The sequence below is a fragment of the Salmo salar genome, chromosome ssa22, assembly GCF_905237065.1.
Source record: "Salmo salar chromosome ssa22, Ssal_v3.1, whole genome shotgun sequence".
Lineage (NCBI taxonomy): Eukaryota > Metazoa > Chordata > Actinopteri > Salmoniformes > Salmonidae > Salmo > Salmo salar.
In genome coordinates this window covers 31,364,061-31,384,429 of record NC_059463.1, presented here as the reverse complement: position 1 = coordinate 31,384,429, position 20,369 = coordinate 31,364,061, and the positions used below count along the sequence as shown (strand labels likewise).

General features: G+C 44.2%; 1 protein-coding gene across 2 annotated transcripts in view; it reads left to right on the top strand.

Moving 5' to 3' along the window:
* The window catches only part of LOC106583180 (SLIT-ROBO Rho GTPase-activating protein 3), a 102,624-nt gene extending 82,946 nt beyond the window's left edge, over positions 1 to 19,678 (top strand). For both annotated transcript variants that reach the window (XM_014167076.2, XM_014167077.2), the window contains exons 18-22: positions 2,792 to 2,865; positions 13,391 to 13,571; positions 14,373 to 14,522; positions 14,633 to 14,945; positions 16,142 to 19,678. In XM_014167076.2, the coding sequence (XP_014022551.1) occupies positions 2,792 to 2,865; positions 13,391 to 13,571; positions 14,373 to 14,522; positions 14,633 to 14,945; positions 16,142 to 16,582 (1,159 nt within the window). In that variant the 3' untranslated portion in view covers positions 16,583 to 19,678. The remainder of the gene's footprint in view (positions 1 to 2,791; positions 2,866 to 13,390; positions 13,572 to 14,372; positions 14,523 to 14,632; positions 14,946 to 16,141) is intronic.
* The last annotated feature ends 691 nt before the right edge of the window (positions 19,679 to 20,369 follow it).

Genomic DNA, 20,369 nt, shown 5'->3' with positions numbered 1-20,369 from the left:
AGTGATGCAACCAGTCAGGATGCTCTCGATGGTGCAGCTGTAGAACCTTTTTAGGATCTGAGGACCCATGCCAAATCTAATAGGTTTTGTCGTGCCCTCTTCACAACTGTCTTGGTGTGCTTGAACCATGTTAGTTTGTTGGGGATGTGGACACCAAGGAACTTGAAGCTCTCAACCTGCTCCACTGCAGCTCCGTCGATGAGAATGGGGGCGTGCTTTGTCTGTTTTTTTCCTGTAGTCCACAATCATCTCCTTTGTCTTGATCACATTGTCCTGGCACCACACGGCCAGGTCTCTGACCTCCTCCCTATAGGCTGTCTCATTGTTGTCGGTGATCAGGCCTACCACTGTTGTCCCATCTGCAAATTTAATGATGGTGTTGGAGTCGTGGCTGGCCGTGCAGTCATGAGTGAACAGGGAGTACAGGAGAGGATTGTGCATGCACCCCTGAGGGGCCCCTGTGTTGAGGATTAGCATGGCGGATGTGTTGTTACCTACCCTTACCACCTGGGGGCGGCCCGTCAGGAAGTCCAGGATCCAGTTACAGAGGGAGGTGTTTAGTCCCAGGGTCCTTAGCTTATTGATGAGCTTTGAGGGCACTATGGTGTTGAACGCTGAGCTCTAGTCAATGAATAGCATTCTCACACAGGTGTTCCTTTTGTCCAGGTGGGAAAGTGCAGTGTGGAGTAATAATCATCTGTGGATCTTTTGGGGCGGTATGCAAATTGGAGTGATTTGAGCCATGACCAGCCTTTCAAAGCACTTCATAGCTACAGACGTGAGTGCTACAGGCCAATAGTTGTTTAGGTAGGTTACCTTAGTGTTCTTGGGCACAGGGACTATGGTGGTCTGCTTAAAACATGTTGGTATTACAGACTCGGACAGGGAGAGGTTGAAAATGTCAGTGAAGACACTTGCCAGTTGGTCAGCGCATGCTCACAGTACACATCCTGGCAATCTGTCTGGCCCTGCGGCCTTGTGAATGTTGACCTGTTTAAAGGTCTTACTCACATCGGCTGCGGAGAGCGTGATCACACAGTCTTCCGGAACAGCTGGTTCTCTCATGCATGTTTCAGTGTTATTTGCCTCAAAGCGAGCATAGAAGTAGTTTAGCTCGTCTGGTAGGCTCGTGTCACTAGGTAGCTCTCGGCTGTGCTTCCCTTTGTAGTCTGTAATGGTTTGCAAGCCCTACCACATCCGACGAGCGTCAGAGCTGGTGTAGTACGATTCGATCTTAGTCCTGTATTGACGCATTGCCTGTTTGATGGTTCGTCGGAGGGCATAGCGGGATTTCTTATAAACTAGCCTTTAGCTCAGTGCGGATCCTGCCTGTAATCCATGGCTTCTGGTTGGGGTATGTACTTACGGTCACTGTGATGACGACGTCATCGATACACTTATTGATGAAGCCAATGACTGATGTGGTGTACTCCTCAATGCCATCAGAGGAATCCCGGAACATATTCCAGTCTGTGCTAGCAAAATAGTCCTGTAGCTTAGCATCTGCTTCCTCTGACCACTTTTTTATTGATCTAGTCACTGGTGCTTCCTGCTTTAATTTTTGCTTATAAGCAGGAATTAGGAGGTAAGAATTATGGTCAGATTTGCCAAATGGAGGGCGAGGGAGAGCTTTATATGCGTCTCTGTGTGTGGAGTATAGGTATTCCAGAGTTCTTTTTCCTCTGGTTGCACATTTAACATGCTGAAATTTGGTAAAACAGACTTAAGTTTCCCTGTATTAAAGTCCCCGGCTACTCGGAGCGCCACCTCTGGGTAAGCATTTTCTTGTTTGCTTATGACGGAATACAGCTTATTCAATGCTGTCTTAGTGCCAGCCTCTGACTGTGGTCGTATGTAAACAGCTACAAATAATAGAGATAAACTCTCTCGGTAGGTAGCGTTGTCTGCAGCTTATCATGAGATACTCTACCTCATCATGAGATACTTTCTTAGATATCGTGCACCAGCTGTTGTTTACAAAAATACATAGACCGCCGACCCTTGTCTCACCAGACGCCGCTGTTCTATCCTGCCGGTACATCATATAACCAGCCAGCTGTATGTTGATGTTGTCGTCGTTCAGCCACGACTCCGTGAAGCATAAGATGTTACCGTTTTTAATGTCCCGTTGGTCGTTTAATCTTCTGCTTAACTCGTCAATTTAATTGTCCAAAGATTGCTAGCAGAATGGAGGGAAGTGGGGGTTTATTCGATTGTCTACGAATTCTCAGAAGGCAGCCCGATCTTCGGCCTCTCCTTCTCCGCCTTCTCTTCGCGCAGATCACGGGGATCGGGCCTGTTCCCGAGGAAGCGGTGCATCCTTCGCGTCGGGCTCGTCAGAGTCGTGAAAGGAAAAAAAGGATTCTGCTAGTGGTGGTGATTGTGTGTGTGCATGTGTGAGTGTGTGTATGTGGGGGTGTCAATATGTGTGTGTATGTCTGTGTACTATATTTCTATTACACAGATGCCAATAATACTGCTTGGGAATGGTTCGCATATCAAAACTCCCATAGATGGCTTACAAGCTAGCGTGCATCAATATGCATATTTTTCTTAGTTAAATTAATCACTTACCTGGAGCTGGTCCAACTATAACATGTACTACTTCCTAGAGAAATATGCTGATATAAATTTCCCCTACTTCAATTAATCCCTCACTTGGTACTGATCCAAGTATGACCTGTAACTCATCTTTCCTGGAGAAGGCATTAGTTTAGACCCTGTAACCTATGCAAGTGTTGTGGGTGTGTGTGAGTTGACTGACTGTCCATCTCTCTCTCTGTGTCCACAGTGACAGCCCCCACAGTGAGCCAGGCACCATCGACGAGGCTGACAACGGTACTGAGCCACACACCAGTGATGACGGTCAGTAACATGGGGTTCCTTCACTCCTTCAGACACGCTGTAGAGGAACGGTTTGGGTGATTGATTAAGATAAAATGTGTTGTAGCTAGCTGGCTACACAGCTAATTGGAATTAGCCAATTGGTTGTTGAAAAACTCCTGAAGCTTGTGCTGTTTCCCTTGCTTTCCTGCTGTTGTCTTAAGTTTCATTACTCTCTGGGTTGTGTTTGTTTTTGTAACTGAACTGCTGTTTATCCTGCTGTGGTTCTTACATGCTGACTAGACCGGGCGTGAGCATGCGTCCGCCATTAATGTTGATTTTGTCCACCCACACAAGACACGATCAGGACACAAAGGTTGAAATATCAAAACGAACTCTGAACCAACTATATTAATTTGGGGACAGGTCGAAAAGCATTAAACATTTATGGCATTTTAGCTAGCTAGCATGCTGTTGCTAGCTAATTTGTCCTGGGATATAAACATTGGGTTGATATTTTACCTGAAATGCAGAAGGTCCTCTACTTTGACAATTCATCCACAGATAAAAGGGTAAATCAAGTTCGTATCTAGTAATCTCTCCTCCTTCAGGCTTCTTCTTCTTCTTCTTCTTTGGATTTTATAGGGCAGTTGGCAACCAACTTTAACCTCACTAGGCTATTTTCACCTCCGGATGAAAAGCATGCCCAAAGTGAACTGCCTGCTACTCAGGCCCAGAAGCTAGGATATGCATATCATTGGTAGATGTGGATAGAAAACACTCTAAGTTTCCAAAACTGTTAAAATAATGTCTGTGCGTATAACAGAACTGATATGGCAGGCGACGACCTGAGAAAAATCCATCCAGGAAGTGGGATTTTTTATTTTTTGTAGTTTTCTATTGAATGCCATTACAGTATCCATTGACTTAGGACTCAAATTGCACTTCCTATGGTTCCCACTAGATGTCAAAAGTCTTTAGAAATTGTTTCAGGCTTGTATTCTGAAAAAATGAGGGAGTAAGACCATTCTGAATGAGTGGACACTGCAGTGGCCCAGAGGTTTTTCATGCTTTCTTGTTTTCCTTTTATATTGACGAAGCTATTGTCCGGTTGAAATGTTATTGATTATTATGACTAAAAACAACCTGAGGATTGATTATAAACATCGTTTGACATGTTTCTACAAACTTTACTGATACTTTTCAGATTTTTCGTCTGTCTGTTGTGACTGCCTTTGAGCCTGTGGATTACTGAACAAAACGCACGAACAAAACGGAGGTTTTTGGATATAAAGAGGGACTTTATCGAACAAAATGAACATTTATTGAGTAAATGGGAGTCTTGTGAGTGCAACCATATGCAGATCATCAAAGGTAAGTGATTAATTTTATCACTATTTCTGACTTGTGTAACTCCTCTACTTGGCTGGTAACTGTTTGTAATGATTTGTCTGCTGGGCGCTGTTCTCAGATAATCGCATTGTGTGCTTTCGCCGTAAAGCCTTTTTGAAATCTGACACACCGTGGTTGGATTAACAAGAAGTTAATCTTTAAACTGATGTATAACACTTGTATGTTTTATGAATTTTTATAATGAGTATTTCTGTTTTTGAATTTGGCGCTCTGCAATTTCACTGGATGTTGGCCAGGTGGGACAGTAGCATCCCACACCCCCTAGAGAGGTTAAAGTGCATTACCACCACCAACTGGACTGGAGTGTGTACCTCAGTTCATCTTTTAATCACCCACATGGGTAAATGCTCCTAAAAACCAATGAGGAGATGGGAGAGGCGGGACTTTCAGCGCATCAAGCTTCACAAATAGAACCAAGTTCTATTTTAGCGCCTGGCTATGCAGACGCTCATTGACGCGCGCGAGCAGTATGGATGCAATGATTGAATAACATGTATGTGTACATTTATTTTGCAACTCTCTTCCACGTAACACTCGTGTGGTCATCATGTTAGTTATGGTGCTAGTCATGATTATAGTCTACTAAAGTATGACATAACAGCATAGCCTGTGCTGTCTATGTTAAAGATGGAAGGTTGGTTGTGTCTGGTAGCAATTCTGTCTGTCTGTCTGTCTGTCTGTCTGTCTGTCTGTCTGTCTGTCTGTCTGTCTGTCTGTCTGTCTGTCTGTCTGTCTGTCTGTCTGTCTGTCTGTCTGTCTGTCTGTCTGTCTGTCTGTCTGTCTGTCTGCCTCCCCAGGCAGCAGTGGCTCTGCTGTGTACTGCAGCATTGCAGCTCAGTGTGTCTGGATTGGACCTCCCATTATAATTGAGATCAGATGCATAAACCGCCAATGTACTGTAGCCGTGGTATATAGAGGATGTAATTCATGTAATGAGATATTCAGTATTAAAGTGGTTAGACAGACCAGGGGCAGTGATTTATCTATGGACCACAATGTCCCCCATAGAGATGGACAGATTGATCTGTAATATCAATTACAACAGCAGATGTATTGTAGATTTTATAGAGCCGATGAGCAGTTGATATAAGGTTATAAAAGGTTGTTTTAACCCTTTACACTCACAGACCCTTTCATCCCGTATACGGGTTGAAAATGGCAGATTTAGTCATTGATAAGCGCCTCAATTGGAACTCAGTGGCTGTACATTAACATACTATATATGACATCAGAACTCAGGCTGTCCACTTTACAGTGCTGAATGGGATTCAACTGACAGCTGTCCACTTTACAGTGCTGTATGGGATTCAACTGACAGCTGTTCTAAATGTGTGTACTACCAAGCGCTATAAACTCGGACATGAATGCACTCACGACTCCATTCAATGCTAACCAAAATTACAATCTGTTGGTCTGCAGTGCCTTGTGAAGCCTAACACTGTAAGATTGTATTTTATAACTTAGCTAGTCATGTTGGGAATAGAACAAGCTTTCTAATAATGCCCTCCATCAGTTTTGTGTCAGTTGAACTGTTGTGTCCTCACCTTTGGTCAGATAATTTCCCCATAATCTACAAACTGCTCTCTTTGAATTGCTACCATGGTCATGTGTATGCTTTTTATAGTTCTTTGTTAGAAACATTTCAATTTCCACGAGGGTAAAGGGTTAAGGTTGTATGTGGTTGTTTCGAAGCTGTGATAGATATACACTACCGGTCAAAAGTGTTAGAACACCTACTCATTCAAGGGTTTTTCTTTATTTTTACTATTTTTTACATTGTATAATAATAGTGAATTCATCAAAACTATGAAATAACAAATATGTAATCATGTACTAACCAAAAAAGTGTTAAACGAATCAAAATATCTTTTATATTTGAGATTCTTCAAATAGCCACCCTTTGCCTTTATGCCAGCTTTGCACACTCTTGGCATTCTCTCAACCAGCTTCATGAGGTAGTCACCTGGAATGCATTTCAATTATGGACATTAGACCGGTGGAAATGTATTTTTTGGTCTGGAGTCCAAATTGGAGATTTTTGGTTCCAACCGTCGTCTTTGTGAGACACGGTGTGGGTGAACGGAGGATCTCCGCATGTGTATTTTCCACCGTAAAGTATGTAGGAGGAGGTGTTATGGTTCGGGGGTGGTTTGCTGGTGATACTGTCTGTGATTTATTTAGAATTCAAGGCACACTTAACCAGCATGGCTACCACAGCATTCTGCAGCGATATGCCATCCCATGTGGTTTGCGCTTAGTGGGACTATCATTTGTTTTTCAACAGGACAATGACCCAACACACCCACATGCTGTGTAAGGGCCATTTTACCAAGAAGGAGAGTGATGGAGTGCTGCATCAGATGACCTGGCCTCCACAATCCCCTGACCTCAACCAAATTGAAATGGTTTGGGATGAGTCGAACCGCAGAATGAAGGAAAAGCAGCCAACAAGTGCTCAGCATATGTGGGAACTCCTTCAAGACTGTTGGAAAAGCATTCCAGGTGAAGATGGTTGAGAGAATGCCAAGAGTGTGCAAAGCTGTCATCAAGGCAAAGGGTGGCGATTTGAAGAGAATCTTTGATTTGTTTAACCTGTTTAGGATAGGGGGCAGTATTTTCACGGACGGATAAAAAACGTACCCGATTTAATTTGGTTATTACTCCTACCCAGAAACTAGAATATGCATATAATTATTTGATTTGGATAGAAAACACCCTAAAGTTTCTAAAACTGTTTGAATGGTGTCTGTGAGTATAACAGAACTCATATGGCAGGCCAAACCCTGAGAAGATTCCATACAGGAAGTGCCCTGTCTGACCATTTCTTGTCCTTCTATAGCCTCTTTATCGAAAATAGAGGATCTCTGCTGTAACGTGACATTTTCTAAGGCTCTCAGAAGGCGCCAGAACGGGGAATGATGACTCTGCAGTCCCTGGGCGAAAAACAATAGGGCTTTTGGAAAGTGGTCGTTCTGAGAACAATGACACGGGCGTGCGCGTGCATATGAAGACTCCATTTTCTATTTTCAGTGTTTGAACAAAAACAAGGTCTCCCGGTCGGAATATTATCGCTATTTTACGAGAAAAATCGCATAAAAATGTATTTTAAACAGCGTTTGACATGCTTCGAAGTACGGTAATGGAATATTTTGAAATTTTTTGTCACGATACGCGCCGGCGCGTCACCCTTCGGATAGTGTCTTGAACGCAAGAACAAAACGCAGCTATTTGGATATAACTATGGATTATTTGGAACAAAAACAACATTTGGTGTTGAAGTAGAAGTCCTGGGAGTGCATTCTGATGAAGAACAGCAAAGGTAATCCAATTTTTCTTATAGTAAATCGGAGTTTGGTGAGTGCCAAACTTGGTGGGTGTCAAAATAGCTAGCCATGATGGCCGGGCTATCTACTCAGAATATTGCAAAATGTGCTTTCACCGAAAAGCTATTTTATAATCGGACAGCGCGATTGCATAAAGGAGTTCGGTATCTATAATTCTTAAAATAATTGTTATGTTTTTTGTGAACGTTTATCGTGAGTAATTTAGTAAATTCACCAGAAGTTTTCGGTGGGTATGCTAGTTCTGAACGTCACATGCTAATGTAAAAAGCTGTTTTTTGATATAAATATGAACTTGATTGAACAAAACATGCATGTATTGTATAACATAATGTCCTAGGAGTGTCATCTGATGAAGATCATCAAAGGTTAGTGCTGCATTTAGCTGTGGTTTTGGTTTTTGTGACATTATATGCTAACTTGAAAAATGGGTGTGTGATTATTTCTGGCTGGGTACTCTCCTGACATAATCTAATGTTTTGCTTTCGTTGTAAAGCCTTTTTGAAATCGGACAATGTGGTTAGATAAAGGAGAGTCTTGTCTTTAAAATGCTGTAAAATAGTCATATGTTTGAAAAATTGACGTTTTTGGATTTCTGAGGTGTTTGTAATTCGCGCCACGCTCTATCATTGGATATTGGCGAGGCGGTCCGCTAGCGGCACATCTAGATGTAAGAGGTTAACACTTTTTTGGTTACTACATGATTCCATATGTGTTATTTCATAGTTTTGATGTCTTCATTATTATTCTACTATGTAGAAAATAGTAAAAAATAAAGAACAACCCTTGAATGAGTAGGTGTTCTAAAACCTTTGACTGGTAGCGTAGACTCTGTTGGTATTTGGACAGGAAAGGTATTGCGTGTGATGATTGGGTGTGCTCAGTATGAATGTGATCTGGCGTGTAAGAAGGCTGTGTAGATAGAGTTGCCCTACATGCTGACTGACCTTATTCTGTGTTTTCTTTAGACTGAAGGAGAGAACTAGGCACAGCTCAGATAGACTGTGACAAGATTTAATAATAAATAGACATGAAACAAAGCAAAAACAGCATCTGGACAAGAGAAACAAAACAACAGAAAATGTAGACATGGGGATGAATCTGAGGATAGGACAGGTATAGGGGAGGCAATCAATGATTTGATGGAGTCCAGGTGAGTCCGATGAAGCGCTGGTGCGCGTAACGATGGTGACAGGTGTGCATAATGATGAGCAGCCTGGCGACCTCGAGCGCCAGAGAGGGGGAGCGGTAGCAGACGTGACATAGGGATGCACAGGAACACATCGTGCTTCAAACCTGAGACAAGGTTGTGTGTTGGCAACCACCATCTCTCTCTTATTCTCTCTCTTTCGCTCTCTCCCTCTCTCTCCCTCCCTGTGTAGCTATCTCTATATATATCCCTCTCTCTCCCGACCTTTGCTCTCTCTTTGTTCAGCGATAGTAAACGGGTCCCTGTCACGTCCTGACCATAGTAAGCTGTTATTTTCTATGGTAGAGTAGGTCAGGGCGTGACAGGGGGGTTTTCTAGTTTAGTTTTTCTATGTTGTTATGTTCTAGTTTTGTATTTCTATGTTGGGTTGTTCTAGTTTTGTATTTCTATGTTGGGCTTTGTTTGGGGTGATCTCCAATTAGAGGCAGCTGGTCATCGTTGTCTCTAATTGGAGGTCATATTTAAGTTGGTGTTTGTCCCACCTGGGGTTGTTGGAGAATAATTTTGAGTAGTGTATGTTTCACCTCTGCGTCACGGTTTGTTGTTTTGTCATTCAGTTTATTTATGTATTGCATAGTTTCACAGTATATATAAAATGTGGAACGACACGCACGCTGCACTTTGGTCCGCTCCTCCTTATGACAACCGTGACAGTCCCATCGGACTCCTTTGTGCCTTTTTGTATTTTCCTTTTTCTGCTCAGAGCCCTGACAGAATAATTGGGCTAAATGCACTCGGAAAACCAAAACACGAGTAACAACACCAGAGATGCTATCTGCTAGCTCTCAATGGGGAGGCCCATACTGTACTACTCTTGGCTAAGCTAGGCTAGGGTAACCCTATCGGGAAAGAGGGATACCTAGTCAGTTATACAACTGAATTGCATTCAACTGAAATTTGTCTTCCACATTTAAACCAACCCCTCTGAATCAGAGAGGTGCGGGAGGCTGCCTTAATCGACATCCATGTCATCAGCGCCCGGGGAACAGCCCCATCTGTAGTGATGGGTGTGTTGGTAATGAGTGCCGACACCCTCCCCAGCCCTCTGAACCAAACAGCAGGACAAAGGCTGACTGCCCCCCACAGCTCCGTCCTGCAGAGAGGTGGGAGGAGAGGAGAGTACAGAGGCACAGCCAGACAGGCTAGGCAGGGCATGGCTCTTGGCGTTGGATCGTGATCTCCCGCTGTTTAATTAGTGTGCTTGGAGGGAATGAGAGTCCCTTTATCCTGTCTTGGCTCTTCTCAGACCTGAGGCGATGCCGCCCTCCACATTCTGGCCCTCACACTGGGCCTAGAGACATGGTCCTACAGCCCGACACAGCAACACTTTCTAGCTGAATCTCGAACATGAGATCATTAGAAATGCTATAAAGCCACATTGTGGGCCTAGTTTTACTGTTGTGGCCATCAGCTTGGGTTTTTATTCTGAGTATTTGCTCTTGTTTGGCGAGAAACTGTTATATTGTGATGATCACAGGGATCTTACCCTCACTGCAGACAGGCAGACATGTTATTTTGTTGCTGAGGAAGGAGGGGGAACGAGGGGGACAAAGATAGACAATGTTACCCTGCCATGTTCTTCTGTCTCTCTCCCCCTCTTCCTCTCTCCTCCTCCTTATCCTCAACCTCCTCCTACTCAATCTCCTCTACCTCCTCCTACTCCATCTCATCTTCCTCCTATTTTCTCCTTATCCTCCCCCTCTTCCTCCTTTTATATCCATGTCACTGTAGGTCATTTCACCCCTGGATGGAGCTCCTAATGGAATTGATTGGGCTTTCTGGTTGACTTGGAAATCTCCTACTGGGAGACAATTGATTTTATACACGTGTTTAACCCCGACTGACCCCTGGTCTCAGTCTGTTTGGTCTGGCCCATAGATACACAAATCAAATGTATTTATATAGCCCTTCTTACATCAGCTGATATCTCAAAGTGCTGTACAGAAACCCAGCCTAAAACCCCAAACAGCAAGTAATGCAGGTGTAGAAGCACGGCGGCTAGGAAAAACTCCCTAGAAAGGCCAAAACCTAGGATGAAACCTAGAGAGGAAGAGGAACCAGGCTATGAGGGGTGGCCAGTCCTCTTCTGGCTGTGCAAGGTGGAGATTATAACAGAACATGGCCAAGATGTTCAAATGTTCATAAATGACCAGCATGATCAAATAATAATAATCACAGTAGTTGTCGAGGTGCAACAAGTCAGCACCTCAAGAGTAAATGTCAGTTGGCTTTTCATAGCCGATCATTGAGAGCATCTCTACCGCGCCTGCTGTCTCTAGAGAGTTGAAAACAGCAGGTCTGGGACAGGTAGCACGTCCGGTGAACAGGTCAGGGTTCCATAGCCGCAGGCAGAACAGTTGAAACTGGAGCAGCAGCACGGCCAGGTGGACTGGGAACAGCAAGGAGTCATCATGCCAGGTAGTCCTGAGGCATGGTCCTAGGGCTCAGGTCCTCCGAGAGAGAGAGAGAAAGAAAGAAAGAGAGAATTAGAGAGAGCATACTTAAATTCACACAGGACACAGGATAAGACAGGAGAAATACTCCAGATATAACAGACTGACCCTAGCCCCCCGACACAAACTACTGCAGCATAAATACTGGAGGCTGAGACAGGAGGGGTCGGGAGACACTGTGGCCCCATCCGATGATACCCCCGGACAGGGCCAAACAGGTAGGATATAACCCCACCCTTTTTGCCAAAGCACAGCCCCCACACCACTAGAGGGATATCTTCAACCACCAACTTACCATCCTGAGACAAGGCTGAGTATAGCCCACAAAGATCTCTGCCACAGTGAGCTGTGGCTGTAGTACCAGTGGTCAAGGGCAGTCCTGCCATGTACACACACACCCTCCTCCCTAACAGGGAAATCTAGATGGGAAATCTGACAGCCTAGAGACTAGCACCTCTGGTGGCATGTCTTGTGAGGTGTGCATGGGTGTCTGAGCTGTGTGCTAGTAGGTCAAACAGACAGTTCGGTCCATTCAGGTTGCCAACACTTCTTACAAATCCAAGTAGTGATGAAGTCTCTCCTCTATGGGATGTCACCAAGGTTGGGCGTGTCCCAAGTCATCAGGCTCTTTGTTTGATTGATATCAGCCTGGTCCCAGGGTGTGTGTGTTTGTGTGATTGATATCAGCCTGGTCCCAGGGTGTGTGTGTTTGTGTGATTGATATCAGCCTGGTCCCAGGGTGTGTGTGTTTGTGTGATTGATATCAGCCTGGTCCCAGGGTGTGTGTGTTTGTGTGATTGATATCAGCCTGGCCCCAGGGTGTGTGTGTTTGTGTGATTGATATCAGCCTGGTCCCAGGGTGTGTGTGTTTGTGTGATTGATATCAGCCTGGTCCCAGGGTGTGTGTGTTTGTGTGATTGATATCAGCCTGGTCCCAGGGTGTGTGTGTTTGTGTGATTGATATCAGCCTGGCCCCAGGGTGTGTGTGTTTGATATCAGCCTGGTCCCAGGGTGTGTGTGTTTGTGTGTTTGATATCAGCCTGGTCCCAGGGTGTGTGTGTTTGTGTGATTGATATCAGCCTGGTCCCAGGGTGTGTGTGTTTGTGTGATTGATATCAGCCTGGTCCCAGGGTGTGTGTGTTTGTGTGATTGATATCAGCCTGGCCCTAGGGTGTGGTGTGTGTGTTTGTGTGATTGATATCAGCCTGGCCCCAGGGTGTGTGTGTTTGTGTGAGAGACAGGTCCTCTAATGTTCTCTGGTCCAGGGTTGAATGGTGACTGGTGTTTGCTTACAGACAAATAGAGCCTCTGCCTTTGTGCATCTGTTCTCTCAGGAGGCTGTGTATAGCATGAATGTTGTTTCTTCTGGCTATTGGTGTGTGAGTAGGTTGGGACCCATAATGTCATTAAAGGACCAAGTCATTGGATTGAATGTGTTGTCAACCAGTTTACTAGCTGCTGGGATAGTAGTGTTCCCTGATCAGACTACAGTGTTAGCATAGAGCAGAGTTGTGTATCTGCTCATTGGTGGCACTGGTGTTGATTGGTACTCAATGACCGGTGCTCTTCAACTCACAACAATGCTTGGAATCGAAGTGTATCACTCAAACAGTAACCATCCTCTCTATTAGAGAATAGAGTTTATATCATAATGCTGCCTCTCGCTTTCTTTTTCTTCAACTCAGACATTTCCTATTTTCCCTCTCACTCTTTGTCTCTTAGAGACTCTTGTGTCTGATTTGAGGGTCTGAAGAACAAAACCACCATTAAATAGATTCCCGCTGTCCTCTTGGCTATTATCGGCCCTCACCGGGTCTTTGCAATCACAACTCTGTCTGGAGAAGTAGTTTAGTGTACTCTACAGTTCTCTGGACTTATGCCCAGACCAGAGGCCTGAGGCCATTGTCCGAGAACATGAAGACATGCTCTCATTGTTTAGGTCTTAGTAATTAGAGCAAGGGGCTCCTTATTTATATTAATGAACTCAGTGAAGCAGTTGGATTGGGCCACACACACACACACAGGCCAGAGTAGGGTAGGCTACTCAGTCCCCACATCTCAATGGGGTGTGAGTTATGTCATTACATCAGGAAATGAAGGTGGTCCAGGTTATGACTATGTTTCTCTCCTGCTGTTCTTTATGTCCACAGAGATGGAGCAGATTGAGGCCATCGCTAAGTTTGACTATGTGGGGCGCACCCCCAGGGAGCTATCCTTTAAGAAGGGAGCCTCACTACTGCTATATCACCGCGCCTCCGAGGACTGGTGGGAGGGGCGGCACAACGGTGTGGACGGACTGATCCCACACCAGTACATTGTGGTGCAGGACCTGTGAGTAACACCAATTCATAAACATGAAGCTTCAGCAATGGACGAAGAGCAGTCTGACAATAAATCAGTCAGGCAGGCAGGAAACAGTCAGTCTTACAGTAATCAAGTGTTTTCCTCAACAAATCTCCCTCTTTAAAGTGATAGAAACCTGAGAGTAATTACACATGGCAGGTGTACCTAAAGCTTAGCTACACATCAGTAACACTAATGGAAGATCCTTGACTGAATATCACAAAGGGAAGGCACAGATAAATAATTAAAATCATGCATGATGTGTTCGCTCAAAGACACCTCACTGACAAGTGCACCTTAAGTGGTAACACAATGAAATGTGGATTTGATGTCAGTCAATCAGGCTAAGAGGCAGGAGTAAAGATGCTAAAGAGAAGGCCAGAGCATGGTTTAAGTTTTTCATGAATGAATTAAATACACCCTCAGATATGAATTCCCGTTATAAATGTACACAATCATTTGAAAGATGAGCCGCGTAGTCTCGAATTATAGTGTGACTAATCATCGCTGGTGTCTGTTTGATTAATCCATTTGGATGTTGAGTCAACAGTAAGGTAAGAATTTTATATCGTATTGCTCCTTTCTGTGTTAGGAATACTTTGGAATGATCAATGTTCAAAAGGAGTCAGTGAAGTGGCTCCCCCATCTGTCTGGATCCTATAAACTGACTGCAGATTGAAAACCAGAGCCTGCTGTAAATATGGACCAATTAGTTTGAATAAACAACAATCTAAATAAGATCTCTACCACACTCTATCATCTCTCCTCTCTTTCTCTCTCTCCTTTCAGGGATGATGCGTTCTCAGATAATCTCAGTCAGAAGGCGGACAGCGAGGCGAGCAGCGGACCACTGCTGGATGACAAGGCCTCATCTAAAAACGACGTCCCATCACCGTGTGAACACTCCCCCGACTGCAACTTTGGAGGAGTCATGGGGAGGTGGGTAACGACTGGGAAGGAATACCCATTGAAATGTTTTTTTTTTAGATCAGTGTCCAGGGCCAACCTAATACTACTCTTTGTGACTGTGATGTTGTCTCTCTCCTCAGGGTGAGGCTACGTTCTGACGGGGCCGCCATCCCTCAGCGCCGCAGCGGAGAGACCCACAGCCCTCCCCGGGGCACAGACACACCCCCGCGGGCCGCAGCCTGTCCCAGTAGCCCCCACAAGGTGGCAGTGAGCAGGAGTCGCATGGAGAGCCCGGAGAAGAGGCGCCTGGGAACATTTGGCAGTGCGGGCAGCATCAACTATGCTGACAGGAAGGTCTACCCCGAGGGCCACCCCCTGAGGCACGTACCAGGGGCCACACGCCACAGCAGCCTGGGGGACCACAAGTCACTGGAGGCTGATGCGCTGGCAGAGGTATGACCCTCACTGACCTAACAGACCCAGGTTCTAAAGTATTACCTCTGCCCAATGTATAACTGCATAACCTCTTTTCCCCATGCCATGTAACCTTATCAGTCATAGAACCTCACACAATATGGAATGGAATCACCTGTCCATTTAAAAAATATATATATATAATTTATTTTTTTCTCCACAATTTCGATTTTGTCTCATCGCTGCAACTCCCCAACAGCCTCAGGAAGCAGAATGCATTTCATGTCGATGCTGAAATGAGTACTAATGATCATTGATAATGGCAGCACAAGCCCTGCGTCGGCTAACTGGAAAAGGAATAGAGGCAGATTTTGAAATGGAAAAGTTCTGATCAGCTAATGTGTGTGTGTGTGGGTGTGGGTGGGTGGGCGGGTGGGTGGGTGGGATGGTTCTTCTATCCTTGTGGAGATCTAAAATCCCCAAAAGCCTCCACAAGGATAGTAAAACAAGTAAAATGCTCGCTCGTGGGGACCTTTCTCATGTCCCCATGAGGGCAAAGGTTATTTTAAGCTTAGGGGTTAGGGTTAGAATTGGGGTAAGAGTTAAGGTTAGGGGTTAAGGAAAATAGGATTTTGAATGGAAATACATTTTAGGTCCCCACGAGAATAGAAGAACAAAATGTGTGTGTGTGTGTGTGTGTGTGTGTGTGTGTGTGTGTGTGTGTGTGTGTGTGTGTGTGTGTGTGTGTGTGTGTGAGTGTGTGTGTGTGTGTGTGTGATAGTGTGTGTGTGTGTGTGTGTGATAGTGTGTGTGTGTGATTGTGTGAGAGAGTGTGTGCGATTGTGACTGTGTTAATGAGTGTCAGCCATTAAAAGGGGATGTTCATCTCTTCATTTGGTGCCGTTGCTTTGGGCTGTACTGCGTGAGGAGAGGGAGCAGAGAGAGGTGGTGTCTGGGAGAGCAGAGGCAGATGTCCTGCTGTTCTGTCTGTCTATGTGTCTGGGTGAAGCAGCCCTGTCTCAGTGTAAATGTTAGAGACAGTCTGGCGCTGAAAGATGGACACACCTATGTCACGGGGGAATGGAGCTGAATAAAAAGCACAGAAAGTTCTGCATTAGACTCTCAGCATCAGTGGCTACTGCCATTGCTAAACTTAACTTAGCCTAGCTTGGCATAGCAATTATATCAAATTAATTATCTCCTTTCACATTTTCTGTGTACTTTGTGTATGTCAGGACATAGAGAAGACCATGACCACGGCCCTACATGAGCTGCGTGAGCTGGAGCGCCAAAACATGGGCAAGCAGGCACCAGACGTGGTGCTGGATACCCTCGACACCACCATGAAGAAGCCTGTGAACTCGGAGCCCGGCAGCCCCCTCCACACCATCATGATCCGCGACCCGGACGCCGCCATGCGCCGCAGCAGCAGCTCCACCTCTGAAATGATGTCCACCTTTAAGCCCGCCTTGTCGGCCCGTCTGGCCGGAGCCCAGCTGCGCCCCCCGCCCATGAGGCCTGTCCGCCCGCCCCCCACAGGGCACCGCTCCTCCAGCTCCAGTTCCTCCGGGGTAGGAAGCCCTGCTGTCACCCCCACTGAGAAGATCTTCCCCAACAGCACTGCCGCGGCTAGCTCCGCAGCTAATGCAGCCGGGGACAAGTCAGGCACAATGTAACTCTGAGGGAGACTCAGGGTTTTCATGTTGCAACAGCTTGAGGGGGAGAGGAAAGCCCATAGAAATGCGATGATGTGTTGTCAATATGTTCTCGGAGAACAGGTGTGGATTTTCCCTCTCCTTGTTTTGAGTTTCACTTTATTTCTTGAATTCAGAAAGCTCATGGAGTGAGCCTGAGTTGCCATAGTGATGGCAGGTGGAGAGCCTGTAGGGGTTTGATAGCATATTAACTCAACACTCTGAAGCTTGATGTGAAAACGGACTTGAAAAGAATGAATAAAATCACCTCAAAGTAAAAGTAATTTTTTTGTTTTCGTTTTTATCTCAAAATTAAATGTCTGTGGCCAGGCCCCGCTTTTTAGAGATTCATTGACTGCAAGACGTGAAGAAGTACTTGTGTAATTTTGCCAATGGTTTTCATCCTGCACTGGTTGTCCAGATGATGTCTGATCCGTCCTTACTGGTGTGTATGGACTGGACACTCAGTCTACCAGACTGCTTCTAAGAGACTGAAACCAAGATGGCCATCTGCCTTTTGGCTGTAAATAGAGACTTACTTGAAGTTGTTATGCCTTTTGTTTGTACTGTAGTATAAGGGATGTTCAACAAAGTAACAACATGTCAACATTGTATACGTATATGAGATGCAGAAACTTGAACCAATATACCAACTAATTGTAAGAAACCTGTGGTCAAAATGTAGTTTAACTTGTATATAGTTATTGATCAGTATGTATATAGTTATTGATCAGTATGTATTTTTGTGTCTGTTAATCTTGTACAGGCCAAGACGGAACAGGCAAGTAGATGTGAATGGCATTGTCAAAAAACAAACCCAAATAATCAACCAGCAAACAACGCAAAAATATCAAAAGGGTTCCGCTTCCTTTGTTATTTTCTTCCCTTTGTCATACACATCACAGCACTGACAGTTGTGTTTAGAGTATGTGGACATGTGGATGTCATCATACCACACATTGTATTTATGAGTTAAAACTACATTTGTGCTTCTCTACTCAAATGGATCCTGATGTTCTGTCTTCTGCCCACAGCAGTTCTGCATGCACTGAAAATAAGGCCAAGTCAGTCTCCAGTTGAGTCCAGTCTGCTTTTATTTCATTTGTATTGTTGTTGAAATGCTTTATCGTTCCTCATATAAATACTTCCAAGATATTATTCAGATTTAAGACAGTAAAACGAGTGTATTATACCATAGTTTGCCATGGTAAGGTTTGAGCCCTGTTTTCTGAGTTTGTAATACTGTGAGAATACTGTTGACCATGGCCCTTTACCCCATAGCCCCTCACTGTTCCAACAGCTCTAGAGGTCAACACAAGAGCCTGTCTTCTGCTGACACTGTAACCTGTGTGAAGTCAGTCCACAACTAGACACTAATTTGTGTTCCTTAGACGCACCCGATTTCATACTATACACACTTTGCCATCTTTAAAGCAACCTCTTGCCTGTTCGAGTCTGATTTATGTAATACTTTCTACGCGCAAAATATGTTGCAAAGTACTGTTACAATATTCCTTTTGATCTGAAATGTGATACCTTCCCTAGACAACTCCAGTGTTGCCTGAGAATTGAACCGTAAATGTTGTGATATAATAACAGCGGAACAGTGGTTTTACCTTCCTTACCTCTCCTCCCCTTGGTTATAACATCCTCACTGTCATGTTCCAGTGTCTCATCCCACTTCTTGTTTTCAGTCCTTTGTAGCGAGGAAATATAAGTGCGTACTGAAAGAAGATGACACTGTAGCATATGCTGTAGCTGCCATGTTAAATTGTAGCCTGAGCTGGCCCAAGCCCGCTCCTGCCTCTGCTCAGTCCTATAGTTGTGTGTTTGGACTGCCTTATATACCGCATGCCCTGCCCTGCATGTTTTATGCTGTACCATTTGACACAAACAATGTGACAATTGAACAATGACTGTTTGCGGTGCCTTTCCTCTGTAAAACGCACAAGTGACTTAATGTTTAGGCCTTTTCCTTTCGAGGGTTGGGCTATACCCTAGTAGTTAACCATTTTGGAATATGTGACTACCTGTTGTCACTAACATGTAGCAGTAACATGTGGGCAATGGAAGTGTATTGGCAGCCAAGGTGGAACAAAAAATCAAGGACAGATATATCAACCTGAATCTCATGCTGTGATTCCAATATCAATCATATGTACATTATTCAGCCACTGTTATGTGTGCAAAATCTTGATTTCATACACATAGTTTCCTATGAGATACATACATACTTTCACTGGAAAAAGTTGTCATGATCCCATCCCAGTCATTTGCTTGCCATGTGCATTTTGTTTACAGCAAACATTACAGTCAATTCTGTCCTCCTCCATCTGTTATAGTGCCCCCTGCTGGATAGATTCTAGCCTACAGGCAGGGCACACAGACAATTCAAACAACAGAAGTTATACACGTACACCCTCTGCTGGTCATATATGGTATTGCTTTAACTAGAAGTACTGTGATTCTGGTCAGGTATGCGTAAACAGATGGCACTCTCCATCAATAGGAACTGTCACTGATGACAACCAAATCATGTTTTTTTTCAGTCCCGTTGAACTACAAGAATTACATAACATTTTTGTATTAACCACAGTTCTCATCGGTATAACTGAAGAGTCCATTCAAGTTCATTTTTCTCAAACATACATAAGCTGTATTTTCAAAGATAAAGTAAAACACATACTAAATGTTGATTTGCAAAAGTAAAATGTATATATTTGTTTATTAGTATTTAGTTTATTTATGTCTAAAATGAGTAAGTGCCTTTTGTGCACATCATCAGTTTTTAATGAACTTGTATAATTACCTTTTTTAACAATATAGTAAGTCAGTCATGTTTGATATTCACTCATATTTTCCCCTTCCCAAAACATTATTTCATCTGAGGAATATCAAGAAAACAAGTGATGTAAATATGTACTGTACTCATTGCTATAGAGGAATTACTATGAACCCTTCAGATGTCATACTACCAGAATGACTGAAATGTAGTATTTACTTGTATGATTGATTGTCTAATATGCTCTAGTTGATTCCTGGAGGGGTAAGAGATTTATAAAGAAGACTTGGACTGCTGTACATTGACTCATTTATGGCATCGTTCAGTGAAATCATCTCTGATAGTCATTTCATCCTTTCTTTCTGTTTTCTGTCTCTGTGAACTGTCTCTGCTGTGGTTGAACCTTTACTTCTTCTACTCATATACTCATCACCCTCCTACAAAGTGAACGCACCATTGCAGTGTTACTCCTCTACTTGCATGGTTTATAAGGCACATGGTGAACTCTCTTCTTCTATGAGCTGTATATGATGTTCTCTTCAAGGAAGTGTTTTGATTTCTGGAATGTATGCTAAACCTGGGTAATGGATGTTGTATGTTGGCTAATAACAATGCTTATGAAGTAACATTCAGAGACCAAACTGGCTGAGTGCCTGTGGTGGTGAGTGTCAGTTCTCGCCATACTGTTTACCATCTCGCTCTCTCTCTCTCTCTCATGTCTCTCTCTCTCTCGTCTCTCTCTCTCTCTCTCTCATGTCTCTCTCTCTCGCATGTCTCTCTCTCTCGCATGTCTCTCTCTCTCTCGCATGTCTCTCTCTCTCTCGCATGTCTCTCTCTCTCTCGCATGTCTCTCTCTCTCTCGCATGTCTCTCTCTCTCTCGCATGTCTCTCTCTCTCGCATGTCTCTCTCTCTCTCATGTCTCTCTCTCTCTCATGTCTCTCTCTCTCTCATGTCTCTCTCTCTCTCATGTCTCTCTCTCTCGTCTG